The 21,749-nt window shown below is 44.8% G+C and overlaps 1 protein-coding gene across 1 annotated transcript in view; it reads left to right on the forward strand.

Annotated features, from left to right (window-relative positions):
* The window catches only part of polr1a (RNA polymerase I subunit A), a 56,592-nt gene that overhangs the window by 24,823 nt on the left and 10,020 nt on the right, over window positions 1–21,749 (forward strand). The window contains exons 3-6 of the mRNA XM_070859673.1: window positions 925–1,074; window positions 2,717–2,821; window positions 15,161–15,246; window positions 18,867–18,985. Of these exons, the coding sequence (XP_070715774.1) occupies window positions 925–1,074; window positions 2,717–2,821; window positions 15,161–15,246; window positions 18,867–18,985 (460 nt within the window). The remainder of the gene's footprint in view (window positions 1–924; window positions 1,075–2,716; window positions 2,822–15,160; window positions 15,247–18,866; window positions 18,986–21,749) is intronic.

Consider the following 21,749-nt stretch of genomic DNA (forward strand, 5'->3'; position numbering starts at 1 on the left):
CTAATTGATGATCGCTAACTCCTTTAAACCCTCTTGAGTTTCTCTAAAGAATTTGAAACTTCTACTCTAAACTAAATTTTTTATTTGTGTATAATTGTTCTTTTCATATTCTCACCAAGTATCGAGCGAGCAAATGATTTAACGTTTCAGATAGATTCACTTTGAAGATTACAGAAAGCCTCGTTCCTTATCAAAAGTTTCAGATAGAGTTGAGTGATTTGAAAAGACAAGCTTATAAATCCTGCTGAAACAGCAACCAGAGCTCGGCGGAATTTCATTAAAAAAAAATTGTCAATTAGACACGTATCTGAACAAATCACCAAGCATGTTTGTATTTGAATTGAGTGGTTTGGCTCCTGTTTCAAATAACTGCCTGGTAACTAAATAAACAGTTTACCGAGTTAACAATGTATCGAGTCAAACAGGAACCTGATTTTTAAGAGTAGCTGTTTTTTTTTAAGCCCCTTGTGTACCGCAACAGAATTAAAGAAGCTAATACCATGCTCGATTTTTGTCCCACATTCTTCTTATTAAAATTAAAGTGTTAAGGGCAGAAACAGTGTTAGCGATTGTAATATGAAACACACCATGTCGTACTTAATTATTTTGCAATTCACTTTTATTGTGCAGGGCTATTTTGTATCAAGAAATTAACTGGTTTTACAGCATTGTTTTATTCATTTAAACTTGAGTTAACTTTAAACATTTTAGCATGGGTTTCTTACCCTGTTTTGTGATTTTAAGTTTATTTGAAGGATTAAGCTCTGATTGTTATGAGATAATGGAAAGATGAAACACTGTTCAGGTCTGGTTCTGAAAGGAGATCGGAATGACTGAGTGGGATGGAAAGGAGTTATGGTTTCATCTCATTTCTCTGTGATAAAGATTTTTTCTTTGTTTTTAAACAAATACTTTGCTACACAGAAACTGTATTTTGTAATAAGAAGCTCCTGTTTGAATTGCCATATGCTGACATGTCCACGTGCAGTGATGTACCTGCTGCTAAATCAGCTACAAATTGTCGATGCTGGAGCTATTGAGGCTGTTTATGAAGTGGAGAAAGTACTGAATGAGGTAAGCACTTTATATTGATATGAAACATCCTGAACCATTTTCTCTCGATGCTTGTAAGATTATTTTTGTTTCTGTAAGATACTGAAGAAATGTGATTTCAACTAAGTTATTCAACTTTGGCAAATTTGTAAGTGGCTGCTTTCGCTCAGTGGCAGCATTCTCGCATCTGATTCTAAAGATCATTGCTTCAAGCCCCTTTCCAGAGAGTGGAGAATGTAGGCTGACATTTCAGTGCAGTATTAGAGTGTTGGAGGTACCATCTTTTTGATTGAGACATTAAATTGAAGTCACTTCTGCCTGCTTAGGTGGATATAAAAGATCCCATGGCACTATTCAATGAAGAGGAGGGGAGATTTCCTGGTGTCTTAGTCAACATTTATCCCTGATCCAAAACCACAAGAACAGATGATCTTGTCATTTATCTCATTGCTGTTCATGGGACCTTGCTATGCGCAAATTGGCTGTCGCATTATAACAATGACTGCACTTCAAAAGTAACTTGATTGGCTGTGAAGCACTTTGCGACAACCATGAGGATGTTGTGAACAGTTGTGGGAAAAAAATGATGTTTGTAGATAATTAATATGCAAAATAAAAAAGATTAAAGACAATTCATTTTCTCTCTCATCACCAATTCTCCTTATCCTTAAGCCCTTAATTCATGGATCTTTGTCTAAGTACCAATATTTATGAACCTGGACAGTTAATTCCAGCAGGTTATTTGACCACAGGGGGCATCACAGCTGAATCCAATGCTCTTCTCACCTGAACTTTGCACAGGTGCACATCTGGCTAGGATCTTTAAATATCAATCTGGACCAGGATTCCAGGCCACTTTCCCCTCCCTCATCTTGGATGCTTGATTCCAATTGTAGTGCCTCGACTGACAATTGAATGTCAGCTGAGGCTCAGCAGTAGCACTCTTGCCTCTGAGTCAGAAGGTTGTAGGTTGAAGTCCCACTCCAGAGACTTGAACACTCCAGTGCAGTACTGAGAGAGCGCTGCACTGTCAGAGGTGCTATCTTTCGGAAGAGACGTTAAACCGAGGCCCCATCTGCTCTCAGGTGGGCGTAAAAGATCCCACAGCACTATTCAAAGAAGAGCAGGGTGTCCTGGATAATAATTTATACCTCAAAAAACATTAAAAGAGATTATCTGGTCAACAACAAATTTGCGTTTGTAGGACCTTGCTGTGTGCAAATTGGCTGCCACGTTTCCTCCAGTACAACAGTGACTACACTTCACAAGTACTTGATTGACTGTAAAGTACTTTGGGAAGTCCTGAGGTGGTGAAAGGGGCTTTTTGAAGGCAAGTCTTTCTTTGCTACCACCAAGACTTGAGATTAGCTTACTCAGCACAATCAAAGATTGAACCTGAGACCTTGTTCTATATGTCTCAAGTACTCAGTGGATAAACTTACTGAGCTAGTGGAGGAGCAGTTTAACTCACTGCAGTTTATCGTATTTATATAGTAGACTCTGCTATTACTGTACATTGACAGCAGTCCTTGGAGAATACTATGGCACAGGCTATCTCAGCTCAGGAAAGAAACACGACAGCAGGTGGCAGCAGAGAGAAGAGTAAGAGCATACATTTTCAATATTTCTTTATTATGGTTTGATATAATCTTGTTTTACACAGCTGCTGGAGAAGAATTCGAAGGCCACAGTGGATGATATCCAGAAAGCACTGAACGAGCATACACAGATTGTGCTGAACAGTCGTGTGAATTGCGAAGTTTCACAAGTAGGTGTAAAACTGATTTCTATGTGTAGCCTTGTACTGTGCCCATTACATTTTCAGAAGGCATTTGATAAGGTGCATCGTAAGAGGCTGGTTGCATAAATTCAGCTGCATGATATAAGAAAAAGTAGTGCCATAAATAGAAAGTTGGTTGACGGATAGGAAACAAAGAGTTGCTGTTGCTCGGATTGGAGAAGGGTTGCGAGTGGTATGTTGGACGTGAGGTCCACTTTTGTTTCAGTATCTACAGATATTGGGACGTAGGCATAGGGAGCACACTCCTGAAGTTTGCTGATGACAAAAAGAAACTCGAGGCATTGGCAAATGAGGAGGACTTTAAAAGAATCAGGAAAACATTGGGAGATTGGCGGAATTGGCAAACATGAGGCAGATGTCATTCTTGCCTCAGTGGTGGCACTCTCACCTCCTGAGTTCAAGCCCCACTCCAGAGACTTGAGTACATAATCTGGGCTGAGACTTTAGTACAGGGCGAGGGGAGCGCTGCAGTGTCGGAGGTGCCAGCTTTCAGATGAGGCATTAAACAGTCGCCTCCAAGGTCATCCCATCCTTTGTTGTCGAGCTACATTACGCGGACGACGCTTGGGGCGTCTGCGCACATTCAGAGGCCGAACTCCAAGCCATCGTCAACATCTTCACCGAGGCATACGAAAGCATGGACTTTACACTAAGATAAATGTCCTCCATCAACCGAACCCCGCCACACAGCACTGCCCCCCCCCCCCGGTCATCAAAATCCACAGCGCAGCCTTGGACAAAGTGGACCATTTTCCATACCTCGGGAGCCTACTATCAGCAAGGGCAGACATCTTCGACGAGGTCCAACACCGCCTCCAGTGTGCCAGAGCAGCCTTTGGTCGCCTGAGGAAGAGAGTGTTCGAAGATCAGGACCTCAAATCTAGCAACAAGCTTATGGTCTACAGGGCAGTAATGATACCCGCCCTCCTATATGACTCAAAGACGTAGACTATATACAGTAGACACCTCAAAGCGCTGGAGAAGTACCATCAACGCTGCCTCTGCAAGATCCTGCAAATCCCCTGGGAGGACAGACGCACCAATGTCTGTGTTTTCGACCAGACCAACATCCCCAGCATCGAAGCACTGACCACACTCGACCAGCTCCATTTGGTGGACCACATCATCCGCATGCCAGACACGAGACTCCCTAAGCAAGTGCTCTACTCGGAACTCCTACACGACAAGCGAGTCCTAGGTGGGCAGAGGCAATGTTACAAGGACACCCTCAAAGCCTCCTTGATAAAGTGCAACATCCCCACCGGCACCTGGGAATCCCTGGCCCAAGACCACCCAAAGTGGAGGAAGAGCATCCGGGAGGGCGCTGAGCACCTCGTGTCTTGTCGCCAAGAGCTTGCAGAAATCAAGCGCAGACAGCGGAAGAAGCGTGCGGCAAACCAGGCTTCCCACCCACCCTTTCCTTCAACTGCTGTCTGCCCCACCTGTGACAGAGACTGTAATTCCCATATTGGACTGTACAGTCACCTGAGAGTGGAAACAAGTCTTCCTCGATTTCGAGGGACTGCCTTTGATCTGATCAGCCGTGGGCCTGACTGCCTCTGGTAGATATGCAAGATCTCATGGCACTATTCGAAGGAGAGCAGGGGAGTTATCCTTTTATCCGGGATAAGCAGATTATCTTGTCATTTATCTCATTGCTGTTTGTGGCATCTTGTTGTGGCTAAACTGGCTGCTGCATTTCCCTACATTAGAACAGTAACTATATATATATATATATATATTTTATATAATTAAACACTTCATTGACTGTAAGGCGCTTTGGGACATCCTGAGGTTATAAAAGATCATAAATGCAAATTCTTTAAAAGCAAGCTTTCTTCTTTGCTTTTCTTCCCTTTTTTACTTGTTAATTTCTACCACCACTCCACTCCATTAGCAAGTTGCTGTTAGAGCTGATCTATAATGGGAGTTAGGGGATGTGCGGGAATGCAAATGTTTCACTCGTTCGAAAACTTTCCCTCCTTCGCTATGGAGAATGCACCATCTCCCCGTGCAGCCCCAGCCGAGATCAGAAACTTTGCATGTAGGATGAAATGGTGACTGGAGATTCTGAGTGTTGCACCCAAAACAGTTGTGCTGTGCCATACTCTGCTTGTGTCATTATAGCATGAGGTTTGAATGGCCTCCTAATTGGTGGTAAGCAAAAGGGTGCAAAGGCTCTTTGTATATAATTCAATAATTCAGCAATTGACTTAGCCTTTTCTATTTTTGTGATCTCGCGTTCTGAGTTTTGTTCTGTTCCTACTTTCGAAAAACCTTGGTTTTGTTTCAGTTTTTCTTTGTTTATTTGCTAGATTGGAGGGGGACGGGAGGGGGAGGAGAAGGGGGGAGGGGAGGGAGGAGGAGGAGAAGGGGGGTGATGGGGGGGGGGAAGAAGGAGATATCGGGGGGGGGGGGAAAGGAGATATGGGGGTGTGGGTAGGAGATATGGGGTGGGGGGAAGGGGGAGGGAGGCTGAACGGGCCCGAGACTTCGGGCAGGGCCCGTCTCCAGCACCAGATTTACAGGTAGGTGGCGTTGGGTCGGTGGGAGGGAGGTCGGTTCGGTTCGGGTTGGGGGGGAGGGAGGGAGAGGGAGATCAGGTCGGGTCCAGGCGGGGGGAAGCGGGAGTCGGGTTGGAGGCGGGGGGCGGGAAGTGGGAGTCGAGTCGGGTCGGGAGGAAGCAGGAGCTGGCCGTGGGAGGAGCCTTATCCACGCAGCCCCAGTGAGGCCATTCGGCCAGGGCTAGGGGCTGCGTGCTTTGGCCCCTCCCACACAGTTTTGGGCGCCTGGAGCTACTGCACATGGCGCGCATGTGCAGAGGTCCCGGCACTGTTTTCAGCGCAGGGACCTAGCTCCGCCCTCTACAGCTCCTGCTGCGCTGCGCCGAGCGGCAAACGACCTGCAGGGAGCTGGAGAATCTTAGGCGCACTTTGTGGCGCGAAAAACGGGCGTCCAGGTCGGGAACGGCGCGGCTCGAAACTTGGGCCCTATAAGTGGGAGAATTTGGACAGTTCTGTGGATGGCCGCAGAACCCTTGTACCTTGTCCAAGTGACTATTTCTAAGTGAGTTTGTCTAGATATTTTTGAATGGTGGGAAATGTTTGCATTCAGAGGGATCTGGGTGTCCTTGTTTATGAATCACAGAACGTTAAAATGTTTTAAAAATACATTAAGAGCAAGAGAATAACGAGACAAAGAGTGGGGCCTATTAGAGACCATAAAAGGAAATCTGTGTGTGGAGGCAGAAGACGTGGGTATGATTCTTAATGAATACTTTGCATCTGTTTTCTCAAAATAAAGGGGCGATGCAGACTTTGAAATGAGGGAGGAGGAGTGTGAAATATTAGATGAGATAAATATAGTGAGAGAGGAAGTATTAAGGGGCTTAGCAGCTTTGAAATTGGTAAGTCCCCAGGCCCGGATGAAATGTATCCCAGGCTGTTAAGCGAAGCAAAAGAGAAAATAGCAGAGGCTCTGACCATCATTTTCCAATCCTCTCTGGCTACAGGTGTGGTGCCAGAGGACTGGAGGACAGCTAATGTTGTACCTTTGTTTAAAAAGGGAGAAAGGGATAGACCGAGTAATTACAGACCAGTCAGCCTAACCTCAGTGGTGGAAAAATTATTGGAAAAAATTCCTGAGAGACAGGATAAATCTTTATTTGAAAGCGGGAGGGTGAACAGCCAGTTGTTGTGGTGCATCTAGGTACCAACAATATAGGTAAAAAAACGGGATGAGGTCCTACAAGACGAATTTAGGGAGCGAGGAGCTAAATTAAAAAGTAGGACCTCAAAGGTAGTAATCTTAGAATTGCTACCAATGCCATGTGCTAGTCAGAGTAGGAATCACCGGATAGCTCAGATGAATACGTGGCTTGAGGAGTGGTGCAGAAGGGAGGGATTCAAATTCTTGGGACATTGGAACTGGTTCTGGGGGAGGTGGGACAAGTACAAACCGGACGATCTGCACCTGGGCAGGACCGGAACCAGTGTCCAAGGGGGAGTGTTTGCTAGTGCTGTTGGGGAAGGGTTAAACTAATATGGCAGGGTGATGGGAACCAATGCAGGGAGACAGAGGGAAGTAGAATGGGGGCAGAAGCAAAACATAGAAAGAAGAAAAGTAAAAGTGGAGGGCAGAGAACTCCAAGGCAAAAATCAAAAAGGGTGACATAACAGCAAAATTCCAAAAGGGCAAAGTGTGTTAAAAAGACAAGCCTGAAGGCTCTGTGCCTCAATGCGAAGAGTATTCATAATAAGGTGGACGAATTAACTGCACAGGCAGCAATAAATGAATATGATATAATTGGCATCACGGAGACATGGCTCCAGGGTGACCAAGGCTGGGAAATCTACATCCAGGGGTATTCAACATTCAGGAAGGATAGACAGAAAGGAAAAGGAGGTGGGGTAGTGTTGCTGGTTAAAGAGGAAATTAACACAATAGTAAGGAAGGACATTAACTTGGATGATGTAGAAACTGTATGGGTGGAGCTGCAGAATACCAAAGAGCAGAAAACGCTAGTGGGAGTTGTGTACAGACCACCAAGCAGTAGTAGTGAGGTTTGGGACAGCATCAAACAATAAATTAGGGATGCGTGCAATAAAGATACAGCAGTTATCATGGGTGACTTTAATCTGCATATAGATTGGGCTAACCAAACTGGTAGCAATACAGTGGAGGAGGATTTCCTGGAATGTATTAGCGATGGTTTTCTCGACCAATATGTCGAGGAACCAACGAGAGGGCTGGCCTTCTGAGACTGTGTGATGTGTAATGAGAAAGGACTAATTAGCAATCTTGTTGTGCGAGGCCCCTTGGGGAAGAGTGACTATAATATGGTAGAATTCTTTATTAAGATGGAGAGTGACACAGTTAATTCAGAGACTAGGGTCCTGAACTTAAGGAAAGGTAACTTCATAGAAACATAGAAAATAGGTGCAGGAGTAGGCCATTCGGCCCTTCGAGCCTGCACCACCATTCGATAAGATCATGGCGATCATTCCCTCAGTACCCCTTTCCTGCTTTCTCTCCATACCCCTTGATCCTCTTAGCTGTAAGGGCCATATCTAACTCCCTCTTGAATATATCCAATGAACTGGCATCAGCAACTCTCTGTGGCAGGGAATTCCACAGGTTAACAACTCTGAGTGAAGAAGTTTCTCCTCATTTCAGTCCTAAATGGCCTACCCCTTATCCTAAGACTGTGTCCCCTGGTTCTGGACTATCCCAACATCGGGAACAATCTACTCGCATCCAACCTGTCCCGTCCCGTCAGAATCTTGTATGTTTCTATGAGATCCCCTCTCATCCTTCTAAACTCCAATGTATAAAGGCCCAGTCGATCCAGTCTCTCCTCATATGTCAGTCCAGCCATCCCGGGAATCAGTCTGGTAAACCTTCGCTGCACTCCCTCAATAGCAAGAACGTCCTTCCTCAGATTAGGAGACCAAAACTGAACACAATAATCCAGGTGAGGCCTCACCAAGGCCCTGTACAACTGCAGTAAGACCTCCCTGCTCCTATACTCAAATCCCCTAGCTATGAAGGTCAACATACCATTTGCTTTCTTTATCGCCTGCTGTACCTGTATGCCAATTTTCAATAACTGATGAACCATGACACCCAGGTCTCGTTGCACTTCCCCTTTTCCTAATCTGCCACCATTCAGATAATATTCTGCCGCCTTGTTTTTGCCCCTAAAGTGGCTAACCTCACATTTATCCATGTTATACTGCATCTGCCATGCACTTGCCCACTCACCTAACCTGTCTAAGTCACCCTGCAGCCTCTTAGCGTCCCCCTCACAGCTCACACTGCCAACCAGTTTAGTGTCATCTGCAAACTTAGAAATATTACACTCAATTCCTTCATCCAAATCATTGATGTATATTGTAAAGAGCTGGGGTTCCAGCACTGAGCCCTGCGGCACTCCACTAGTCCCTGCCTGCCATTCTGAAAAGGACCGTTTATCCCGACTCTCTGCTTCCTGTCTGCCAACCAGTTCTCTATCCACGTCAGTATATTACCCCCAATACCATGTGCTTTGATTTTGCACACTAATCTCTTGTGTGGGACCTTGTCAAAAGCCTTTTGAAAGTCCAAATACACCACATCCACTGGTTCTCCCTTGTCCACTCTACTAGTTACATCCTTAAAAAATTCCAGAAGATTTGTCAAGCACGATTTCCCCTTCATAAATCCATGCTGACTTGGACCGATCTTGTCACTGCTTTCCAAATGCGTTGCTATTTCATCCTTAATAATTGATTCCAACATTTTCCCCACCACTGATGTCAGGCTAACTGGTCTATAATTACTTCTTTTCTCCCTCCCTCCCTTTTGAAAAAGTGGTGTTACATTAGCTACTCTCCAGTCCATAGGAACTGATCCCGAGTTGATAGACTGTTGGAAAATGATCACTAATGCACCAAATTCGATGATATGAGGTGTGAATTGGCTAGAATGGACTGGCAAATGATACTTAAAGGGTTGACGGTGGATAGACAAAGGCAAACATTTAAAGATCACATGGATGAACTTCAACAATTGTACACCCTATCTGGAGTAAAAATAAAACAGGGAAGGTGGCTCAACCGTGGCTAACAAGGGAAATTAAGGATAGTGTTAAATCCAAGGAAGAGGCATATAAATTGGCCAGAAAAAGCAGCAAACTGAGGACTGGGAGAAATTTAGAATTCAGCAGAGGAGGACAAAGGGTTTAATTAGGAGGGGGATAATAGAGTATGAGAGGAAGCTTGCCAGGAACATAAAAACTGACTGCAAAAGCTTCTATAGATAAGTGAAGAGAAAAAGATTAGTGAAGACAAACTTTGGTCCCTTGCAGTCAGATTCAGGTGAATTTATAATGGCGAACAAAGAAATGGCAGACCAGTTGAACAAATACTTTGGTTCTGTCTTCACGAAGGAAGACACAAATAATCTTCCGGAAGTACTAGGGGGCCGAGGGTCTAGTGAGAAGGAGGAACTGAAGGATATCCTTATTTGGCGGGAAATTGATGGGATTGAAGGCGAATAAATCCCCGGGGCCTGATCGTCTGCATCCCAGAGTACTTAAGGAAGTGGCCATAGAAACAGTGGATGCATTGGTGATCATTTTCCACTGGATCAGTTCCTAGGGACTGGAGGGTAGCTAATGTAACACCACTTTTTAAAAAAGGAGGGAGAGACAAACATAGAAACATAGAAAATAGGTGCAGGAGTAGGCCACTAGGCCCTTCGAGCCTGCACCACCATTCAATAAGACCATGGCTGATCATTCCCTCAGTACCCCTTTCCTGCTTTCTGTCCATACCCCTTGATCTCTTTAGCCGTAAGGGCCATATCTAACTCCCTCTTGAATATATCCAATGAACTGGCATCAACAACTCTATGCGGTAGGGAATTCCACAGGTTAACAACTCTCTGAGTGAAGAAGTTTCTCCTCATCTCAGTCCTAAATGGCCTACACCTTATCCTTAGACTATGTCCCCTGGTTCTGGACTTCCCCAACATCGGGAACATTCTTCCCGCATCTAACCTGTCCAGTCCCGTCAGAATCTTATACGTTTCTATGAGATCCCCTCTCATCCTTCTAAACTCCAGTGAATAAAGGCCCAATGAATTCAGTCTCTCGTCATATGTCAGTGCAGCCATCCCTGGAATCAGTCTGGTGAACCTTCGCTGCACTCCCTCAATAGCAAGAATGTCCTTCCTCAGATTAGGAGACCAAAACTGAACACGATATTCCAGGTGAGGCCTCACCAAGGCCCTGCACAACTGCAGTAAGACCTCCCTGCTCCTATACGCAAATCCCCTAGCTATGAAGGCCAACATACCATTTGCCTTCTTCATCGCCTGCTGTATCTGCATGCCAACTTTCAATGACTGATGAACCATGACACCCAGGTCTCGTTGCACCTCCCCATTTCCTAATCTGCCGCCATTCAAATAATATTCTGCTTATGTTTTTGCCCCCAAAGTGGATAACCTCACATTTATCCACATTATACTGCATCTGCCATGCATTTGTCCACTCACCTAACCTGTCCAAGTTACCCTGCAGCCACTTAGCGTCCTCCTCACAGCTCACACCGGCACACAGTTTAGTGTCATCTGCAAACTTGGAGATATTACACTCAATTCCTTCATCTAAATCGTTAATGTATATTGTAAATAGCTGGGGTCCCAGCACTGAGCCCAACGGCACTCCACTAGTCACTGCCTGCCATTCTGAAAAGGACCCGTTTATCCCGACTCCCTGCTTCCTGTCTGCCAACCAGTTCTCTATCCACGTCAGTACATTACCCACAAAACCATGCGCTTTGATTTTGCACACCAATCTCTTGTGCGGGACCTTGTCAAAAGCCTTTTGAAAGTGCAAATACACCACATCCACTGGTTCTCCCTTGTCCACTCTGCTAGTTACATCCTCAAAAAATTCTAGAAGATTCGTCAAGCATGATTTCCGTTTCATAAATCCATGCTGACTTGGACTGATCCTATCACTGCTTTCCAAATGCGCTGCTATTTCATCCTTAATGATTGATTCCAACATTTTCCCCACTGGTGTCAGGCTAACTGGTCTATAATTACCAGTTTTCTCTCCCTCCTGTTTTAAAAAGTGGTGTTACATTAGCTACCCTCCAGTCCATAGGAACTGATCCCGAGTCGATAGACTGTTGGAAAATGATCACCAATGCATCCATAAAGCAGGTAATCATAGATCGGTTAGTCTGACATCAGTAGTGGGGAAAATGTTGTAATTAATTAAAGATGAAATAGCAGCACATTTGGAAAGCAGTGTCAGGATCGGTTCAAGTCAGCATGGATTTATGAAAGGGAAATCATGCTTGACAAATCTTCTGGAATTTTTTGAGGATGTAACTAGTAGAGTGGACAAGGGAGAACCAGTGGATGTGGTGTATTTGGACTTTCAAAAGGCTTTTGACAAGGTCCCACACAAGAGATTGGTGTGCAAAATTAATGCACATGGTATTGGGGGTAATGTACTGACATGGATAGAGAACTGGTTGGCAGACAGGAAGCAGAGTCGGGATAAACGGGTCCTTTTCAAAATGGCAGGCAGTGACTAGTGGGGTACCGCAGGGCTCAGTGCTGGGAACCCAGCTCTTTACGACATACATTAATGATTTAGATGAAGGAATTGAGTGCAATATCTCCAAGTTTGCAGATGACACTAAACTGTGTGCCGGTGTGAGCTGTGAGGAGGACGCTAAGTGGCCGCAGGGTGACTTGGACAGGTTAGGTGAGTGGACAAATGCATGGCAGATGCAGTATAATGTGGATAAATGTGAGGTTATCCACTTTGGGGGCAAAAACACAAGCAGAATATTATTTGAATGGCGGCAGATTAGGAAAAGGGGAGGTGCAACGAGACCTGGGTGTCATGGTTCATCAGTCACTGAAAGTTGGCATGCAGGTACAGCAGGCGATAAAGAAGGCAAATGGTATGTTGGCCTTCATAGCTAGGGGATTTGAGTATAGGAGCAGGGAGGTCTTACTGCAGCTGTACAGGGTCTTGGTGAGGCCTCACCTGGAATATTGTGTTCGGTTTTGGTCTCCTAATCTGAGGAAGGACGTTCTTGCTATTGAGGGAGTGCAGCGAAGGTTCACCAGACTGATTCCTGGGATGGCTGGACTGACACATGAAGAGAGACTGGATCGACTGGGCCTTTATACACTGGAGTTTAGAAGGATGAGAGGGGATCTCATAGAAACATATACGATTCTGATGGGACTGACTGGTTAGATGCAGGATGAATGGTCCTGATGTTGGGGAAGTCCAGAACCAGGGGACATAAATCTAAGGATAAGGGATAAGCCATTTAGGACTGAGATGAGGAGAAATTTATTCACTCAGAGAGTTGTTAACCTGTGGAATTCCGTACCGCGGAGAGTTGTTGATACCAGTTCCTTGGATATATTCAAGAGGGAGTTAGATATGGCCCTTACGGCGAAAGGGATCAAGGGGTATGGAGAGAAAGCAGGAAAGGAGTACTGAGGGAATGATCAGCCATGATCTTATTGAATGGTGGTGCAGGCTCGAAGGGCCGAATGGCCTACTCCTGCACCTATTTTCTATGTTTCAAAGAAAAGACTTGGATTAATCAAGGAGAGTCAGCGTGGATTTGTCAAGGGAACATCCTGTCTGACTAACTTGATTAAATTTTTCGAGGAAGTAACCAGGAGGGTCGATGATGGCAGTGGATATGATGTAGTGTATATGGATTTTAGCAAAGCTTTTGATAAGTTCCCACATGACAGACTGGTCATTAAAGTAATAGCCCATGGGATCCAGGGCAAAGTGGCAAGTTGGATCCAAAACTGGCTCGGAGGCAGGATGCAAAGGGTAATGGTTGATGGTGTTTTTGTGACTGGAAGGCTGTATCCAGTGGGGTTGCGCAGGACTCAGTGCTGGGTCCCTTGCTTTTTGTGGTATATATCAATGACTTGGACTTGAATGTTGAGGGTATGATTAAAATGTGATTGATAATGAAGAAGAAAGCTGCGGACTGAAGGAAGATGTCAATGAACTGGTCAGGTGGGCGGAACAACGGCAAATGGAATTCACTCCGGATAAGTGTGTGATAATGCATCTGGGGAGGTCTAACAAGGCAAGGGAATACACATTAAATGGTACCACACTGAAAAGTGTAGAGAAAAAAAGTGCAGGCCCACAGATCCCTGAAGATGGCAGGCCAGGTAGATAAGGTGGTTTAAGAAGGTATATGGAATACTTGCCTTTATTAGTCGAGGCAGGGAATACAAAAGCAAGGAGGTTATGCTTGATCGGTATAAAACACTGGTTAGGCCGCAGTTGGAGTACTGTGTGCAGTTCTGGTCACCATTATTACAGGAAGAATGTGATTGTACTGGAAAAGGTGCAGAGGAGATTTACAAGAATGTTGCCTGGACTGGAGAATTTTGGCTATGAGCAAAGATTGGAGATGTTGGGTCTGTTTTCTTTGGAACAGAGGAGATTAAGGGGAGACCTGATTGAGGTGTATAAAATTATGAGGGGCCTGGGTAGAGTGGATAGGAATAACCTGTTTCCCTTGGCAGAGGGGTCAACAACCAGGGAGCATAGATTTAAAGTAATTGGGGGGGGGGGGGGGGTTTAAAGTAATTGCGGCAGGGGGGGGGGGGCGGTTTTCGGCGAGACATGAGGGGAAATTTATTCACCCAGAGGGTGGTGGGGATCTGGAATCACTGCCTGAAAGGGTGTTAGGGGCAGAAACCCTTACCACATTTAAAAAGTACTTGGATATGCACTTAAAGTGCCGTAACCTACTGAGCTACGGCCCAATTCTGGAAAGTGGGATAGGCTGGATAACTCTTGGTTGGCTGGTGTGGACACGATGGGCCGAAATGGCCTCCTTCCATGCTGTAAATTTCTATGATTCTATGTTAACATGCAGCTACAGCAAGCAATTAGGAAAGCAAATGGTATATTCGCTTTTGTTACAAAGGGATTAGAATATAAGAGTTAAGAAGTCTTAATGCAGTTATACAGGGCATTGGTGAGGCCACACCTGGAATACTGCATATTGTTCTGGTCTCCTTATCTAAGGAAAGACATACTTGCCTTCGGGGGCGTGCAACAAAGGTTCACTAGACTGGTTCCTGGGATGAGGGGATTGCCCTATTAGGAGAAATTGAGTAGACTAGGCCTAGAGTTTAGAAGAATGAGAGGTGATCTAATTGAAACATATAAAATTCTTCTAGGGCTTGACAGGGTTAATGCTGTAAAAAAATTCCCCTAGTTGGGGAATCTAGAATACGGGGTCACAATCTCGGTATGAGGAATCGGCCATTTAGGACTGAGATGAGGAGAAATTTCTTCACTCAAAGGGTTGTGAATCTTTGGAATTCTCTACCCCAGAGGGCGGTAGATGCTCAGTTGTTGGGTATATTCAAGACAGAGGTCGATTATATTTTTGGGAACTAAGGAAATTAATGGATATGGGGATAGTGCAGGAAGGTTTTGAGGTAGAAGATCAGCCATGATCTTGTTGAATGGTGGAGCAGGCTCGAAGGGCGAAATGGCTTATTCCTGTTCCTATTTCTTATGTTGTGTTCATATGGGTGTCAGCAGGCTATTTAAACATGGAGGGAGTTCTGTTTTCATCTGACATCAACAATTGGCACTTTGGTAAAAGAGAGGGGTAACATGGCAAACTAAAGCAAGCAAATTAATGAAAAGATACTGCCTTGATGATAAGTGTATTCAGGTATTTTTTTTTACATTTTACCAGTAACATCACATTGTGTTTCTGTTGCAAGGTGAAAAATGTGAGTGACTGCAAGAGTAAATTAATAGGAGATTTCTGGAAAAACTACATGCACTCAAGAAAGTGTCCAAACTGCAAGTGAGTGATGCATCTTCATAACGTGGAGTGAGATTACTTTGTGCGTTGGAATTAAAACATGAGCCAACTGTCAGTTTATTTGTATTTATTTTTTGCTCATGCCCACCAAATATCTCCTGGGACCAAAGGTGGTTAACATGTTAATAGATAGACCTTGCATTAAAGTTTAATCTCTTGGTTTGTTAAGATTAACATGCAAATTTCCTCTTGCTTTCCTTCTAGCCCACATTACGTTCTTGGCACTAGCTATAAAGGTGGCATTAAGGGTCACAAGCGGTTCAGAACAGAACAGGAGCTATAATGAGGAACCCCACTCTTTTCAATCCACCCATTAACATGAGGCTGGACACGCAAGGGATAGGGGCAAGAAAAGAGGCTCGGGGAGCTGCGACATAGAAGCAAGGTCATAAAGATCTACCGCTATCTCAGCCAGCGTGTCAAATTTTGTATTAATCGTGCATGGCAAGGCCGGCATTTATTGCCCATTCCTAATTTCCCTTAAGAAGGTGGTGGTGCGCCATCTTCTTGAACCGCTGCAGTCTGTGCGGTGAAGGTACTCCCACAGTGCTGTTAGTGAGGGAGTTCCAGGAAGGGAACGTGGAGGTGGTGGTGTTCCCTTGTGTCTGCTGCCCTTTGTCCTTCTAGGTGGTAGAGGTCGCAGGTTTGGGAGGTGCTGCCAACAGAGCTATCTCGACCTCGTCAAGGAGCAATGTGCAAAGAGGCTATGTTCCAGTGAGAAGTAAATGAATTGTGCCATCTCCTAGAAGAAGCCCTGTGATCAAAAGCGCAGCATGCTGCAACTAGCAGTAAAAGTGATGATGACACTCAGCTTTGCCAGAGACTTGCCAAGGCCAATTATCGCTGCCCTTCTGTTGCTCCAGCTGAGATCAAATAATTCAGCACAAAGTAGAGAATTAAACCGTGGACCTTTGTGTCCTTTGTGGCTTTAGCTACCGGGAACTGATGTGAAATATTTTTATTCTCGTGCAGTTTTGGCTCTGCCGTTATTTGTATCTTATTATAATCTTCCCTAATACTGCAATATGTAAATCCAGTGGTCACTATTGCATGCAGAAATCAAGCGCAGGCAGTGGAAAGAGCGTGTGGCAAATCTGTCCCACCCTCCCTTACCCTCAGTGACTATCGTCCCACTTGTGACAGGGACTGTGGCTCTCGTATTGGACTGTACAGCCATCTAAGGACTCATTTTAAGAGTGGAAGCAAGTCGTCCTCGATTCCGAGGGACTGCCTATGATGATGATTGCCTAACAAGCACAACAGTTTTTCTATGAGTATTTTAGTTATAGAAATTTTACTTAAAGCAGAAAGTAATCAGATGTTTTTTTTTTAAAACAAAAATATAGATTCCTAATTTCAGTATCCAAGTTTGTTCATGCAGTGTATTGCTGAGCTGATGTGGAGGGTTTCAAATGACCAAATGAATGAGGAAGAACCTTGGATACATGGCTAGAATCTTTTAGAGATGTGGGGCAGGAGGGAGTGTCCAAGTGGGTGGGGAATCCTTGCAGCTGTTGCAGGTGAAGTGTCAATTTTGAAGACATGGAGAGGGATCTTGGGCATGATAAGTGGGAAGAGAATGCCGAAAGCACAGTGAAGGAGGAATCTAGGGGTAGATGGTTGGCAGAGGAGCAGTAGAGGATTTCAGAAAGTGGAAGAAAGCAGGGAGCTGAGAGACCCATAGCAAGAGAGTTCATCTTGGAGACTTAGCAAGGAAGAAAGTGGATTCGAGGGAGAGAAATGGCCCCTCATACAGAGTCAACATTGTTTTGAAAATTATTAGCAGCTCTTGGCTAATGTTTGAAAAATCAACTGTTCTTAAAGTGTATCATCAAAGAAAGTATAATGTGCCATCAGAAAGATGAATTAACATCTGTAAGTTTATAGGGCTCAAGTTTCGGCTCGAGTTGCTCCTATTTTTTTGGAGCAACTAGTTTAGTATGGAGTGTCTTAGAAATTGCAATTCTCGGCATTTAGTTTGCTCCAATTCTAGTTAGTTAGAATAGTTTCATTTTAGAACAGTTTTTTTTTTCAAAAGGGGGCGTTTCCAGCCACTTACGCCTGTTTTGCAAGTTTAGGCAGCGAAAACTTACTCCAAACTAACTTAGAATGGAGTAAGTGTAGATTTTTGCACGCTCAGAAAAACCTTGCCTACACTTTATAAATTAGGCGCAGGCAGCGAGAGATAGAGAGGGAAGGGAAATTAGAGGGAAGTTAGGGGATTTTACAAAGCATTAAACACTTCACTTTTAACCATAGAGATGCATAGAAACCATCATAATTTTTAAATAACAATAAATGAACATTAAACCAAGTAATAAAAATTAGAAGTCCTACCTTGCCGACTGGAGCACACACTGGAATTGGCGTATTTTGTACCTGGACGCTTATTAATTTAGGTGTTTATTAATTTGGTGCTTCCACATTGCAAGATTCCACTTTTAGAATTCCAACCAGTCCGGAATAAAACCAGGGCGTTTCTCCGCCAGTCTAGGCACGCTCCCCGCGGATGCGGTCTTGAAGTGTCATCTCCTTACTTTGCTGAAATTTGTGGTTGTCAGAGAATGTTCAAAGACGTGGATCCCAAGTCCAGCTCAGAGTCGTCAATATCGGGCAGGTCCCACATCACGAGTCCTTATCAGCCACTTACCTGGAGTGTTTTCTCACAGCCAGAACATAGTCTTGTTAAATGGGGCAAGCTGCGTCTGTCAATATGAGTTGTGTGCGAGTTTTCTGCCCTGTTACTGATCATCATCCCAGCGATAATCGGTGTGGGTGTCTCTAGGAAGCTCGAGTCCCGATAACTATTTAAGCACACCTTCAATGCCCGGGGAGCCCATTTGGCCAGGGCTAGGGGCGGCATGCTTCGGGCCCTCCCACGCAGAGTCGCAGAGATTAGCACTGCGAGGAGCTTACTGCCGGCACTGTTTTCAGCGCCGGGACCTGGCTCCGCCCCCCCACCCCTTGTGCTGCGCTACGCCGAAGACGTCCCGAGGAGCTCGGAGAATTAGAAGGTAACTTTTCGGCGCCCTTTTTATTCTAGAAGGTCGGCGCACCTCATGGGGCCGGAAACTTGGGCCAATAATGTGGTTCTGTACACTCCTTTACTGTGTGTGAGTGAGAGACAGCGCTAAAGTTGGGGGAAGAGGACATTGTGGTGGCACAGTGCGTTGACGTAAGGAACCAGAGTTGGGGGGGAAGGATCTCGGTTTCAGTTTGTGACCTCTCCTGTGTCACCAAGGAGAAGTCAAGGAGAGGCCAAGCACCTTCTCGCTGAAGCTTTAATCCCAGGATACTGTTGTGCGAGCTGAAGTGTGACTGTGCTGTTTGTAAGCAGTAGGCGTGTAGCCCAGGGAGAAGTGCAAAAGAGAAATAGTCAGAAAAGTAGAGTGATTTTTACCCTCTTCAAATTTATATTGAGGGGGAAAAAGTGCAAAGGAAAGGAACCGAAGTCTGAAGCAATCTGCTGTTCTTTTCCATTTACCCTTCAAGAACATTTCATTAGGATTAGTAGATGTACTCTTGATTGTGTTTACTGACTAGAATGGGTGATAAAGAAGTTACGCATTCATAAAAATTCTTGTTTATTTCCTTCTCTGTAGAGCTGGAAAATCAATTGTGCGAAAGGAACACAACAGCAAACTAATTGTGACGTATCCCACAGCCGCACTAAAAACCAAAGGGAAAAAAACCGCAGGCGAAGCTGTGGAAGACAGCGGAGGTAAAGCTGCATTAACACTTACCTGTGCACCACATCCTTCCACCGATTGTGAGAGTGGATGGGAGCAGTGCTTCCCTGGCAACATTAAAAAGTAGCAAACATAAAGGTCCCAGAAGGCCCATTAGACAGTGTGGGCACTGTTTAAATGTGGATTCGCACTGCGCCTGTTAGGTACTACAACCCCGGTGTGAAGCCACAGTGCTGTGAGACTACCTGCTAGGGATGCTCTAACTTGTAATATGCTCGGCAATCAGATCGCCAACCTGACTCCGGAGTTGCATTACCCCTTTCTCGTTGATGCGTACCTGAGGCCATTTGCACTGGCATGGAAGTGATAGTCTGATGGTATGGTAGCTTACTTGACTGGCATTTTTTCTGTTCTGCCTTTCAGTCTTTTACTAGCCAGATCCTTTAGTGAAAACCTTTGACACTTAAATGTCTTTACGAGTGACTCCTGTGTTTAAACCCTTTTACTGCTGGGATTGGATCATGTAACTTCTAAACGTAACATAGTTTATTTCCGCTGCCCCGCCCCGACCGGCCTCTCTCTCGAGTATGGATATTGGACGCTGTCTTGTACCTTGCCCAATTATAAGCCTTGATAGTTAGTGCCAGCAGCCTATTTGACCCTGGTGTGCATCACAGCTGATCCTGGATGACTTTATTAACTTACCTAATCAATGGAGGGTAAAGCCACTTGAAGTGTCTCGAACATTGTTCCTGTTGATATAAGCTAATGGCACAAACAGGAGACCATCACATCTGTATTCATTTAGCTGTTGTGTGGATCTACGTGCTGAGCCATTGGGGGAAGCACTGTAAATCAGTCTCTGGGATGAGGGACTTCAGTTATCAGAGAGACTAGAAAAGATAGGATTGTTCTCAGAGCGGAAAATGTTATGGGAGATTTAATAGGGGTGTTCAAAGTTTTGAGGGGTTTTGATAGAGAAAAGAGGGAGAAACTGTTTCCACTGGCAGAAGCGTCAGTAACCAGTGTACGCAGATTTAAGGTAATTGGCAAAGGAACCAGAGGGATGGTGTGGAGAATTTATTCACACAGCCAGTTATGATCTGTACTGCTTGAAAGGGAAAGGGAAAGGGTGGTGGCAGCAGATTCAATAACAACTCTCAACAGGGAATTGGATGTATCAGAAAAATTTACAGGGCTATGGGGAAAGAACAGGGGAGTGGGGCTAATTGGATGGTTCTTTCAAAGAGCCGGCACAGGCACGATGGGCAGAATGGCCTCCTGTGCTGTATGATTCTAGGATTCTATTAGCATGAAGGAATTTATAATTCTAAATTTGAATATTTCTCCCACACTAGGTGATAGAGAAACTACTTTAATTAGATTTTTCTAGAGCATATCTGGAAAGCTTACCCCAATAGTGTTTTTTGTACATCCGTGTTTACATTTAATTCTGTTCTTTTTTGCTGTCATTACTTTACCGTCTTTAGCTCAGTTGGTCGCATTCTTGCTTCGGAGTCAGAAAGTTAGTTCAAGCCGTGCTTCAAGACCTGAGCTCATTACCTATGCTGACACTTTAGTGCAGCACTGATGGATTGTTGGTTTGAGTGGACGTAAAAGATTCCATGGCACGGTTCCCTTGGTAAAAACAGAGAGACAGACTATTATCTGAATGGTGACAGATTAGGAAAAGGGGAGGTGCAACGAGATCTGGGTGTCATGGTACATCAGTCATTGAAGGTTGGCATGCAGGTACAGCAGGCGGTTAAGAAAGCAAATGGCATGTTGGCCTTCATAGCGAGGGGATTTGAGTACAGGGGCAGGGAGGTGTTGCTACAGTTGTAAAGGGCCTTGGTGAGGCCACACCTGGAGTATTGTGTACAGTTTTGGTCTCCTAACTTGAGGAAGGACATTCTTGCTATTGAGGGAGTGCAGCGAAGATTCACCAGACTGATTCCCGGGATGGTGGGACTGACCTATCAAGAAAGACTGGATCAACTGGGCTTGTATTCACTGGAGTTCAGAAGAATGAGAGGGGACCTCATAGAAACGTTTAAAATTCTGATGGGTTTAGACAGGTTAGATGCAGGAAGAATGTTCCCAATGTTGGGGAAGTCCACAACCAGGGGTCACAGTCTAAGGATAAGGGGTAAGTCATTTAGGACCGAGATGAGGAGAAACTTCTTCACCCAGAGAGTGGTGAAGCTGTGGAATTCTCTACCACAGAAACTAGTTGAGGCCAATTCACTAAATATATTCAAAAGGGAGTTAGATGAAGTCCTTACTACTAGGGGGATCAAGGGGTATGGCGAGAAAGCAGAAAGGGGGTACTGAAGTTGCATGTTCAGCCATGAACTCATTGAATGGCGGTGCAGGCTAGAAGGGCTGAATGGCCTACTCCTGCACCTATTTTCTATGTTTCTATGTGTCCTAGCCAACATTCATCCCTCAACCAACCACCAAAACAGATTAACAACAACAATAGCAACCTGCACTTATTTGGCACCTATAACATAGAAAAACACCCCAAAGCACATAACCAAGAAAATGGACTGCGAACCACAGCAGGAGATATTAAGGAATTTGACCAAAAGCTCCGTCAAAGAAGTGGGTTTAAAGATTGGAGGGAGGTGGAGAGACAGCAGAGTTTAGGGATGGAATTCCAGAGTGTGGGACCCAGCAAGCTGAAGGCATGTCTGCCAATGGGAGGGATTCAGAAGATTTCAGATATACGGAAAGCTGGTGGGGGTGACAGAGTGGTGAAGCCATAAAGGGATTTAAACATGAAGGAAGGAA

Source organism: Pristiophorus japonicus, chromosome 2, assembly GCF_044704955.1.
Source record: "Pristiophorus japonicus isolate sPriJap1 chromosome 2, sPriJap1.hap1, whole genome shotgun sequence".
NCBI lineage: Eukaryota > Metazoa > Chordata > Chondrichthyes > Pristiophoridae > Pristiophorus > Pristiophorus japonicus.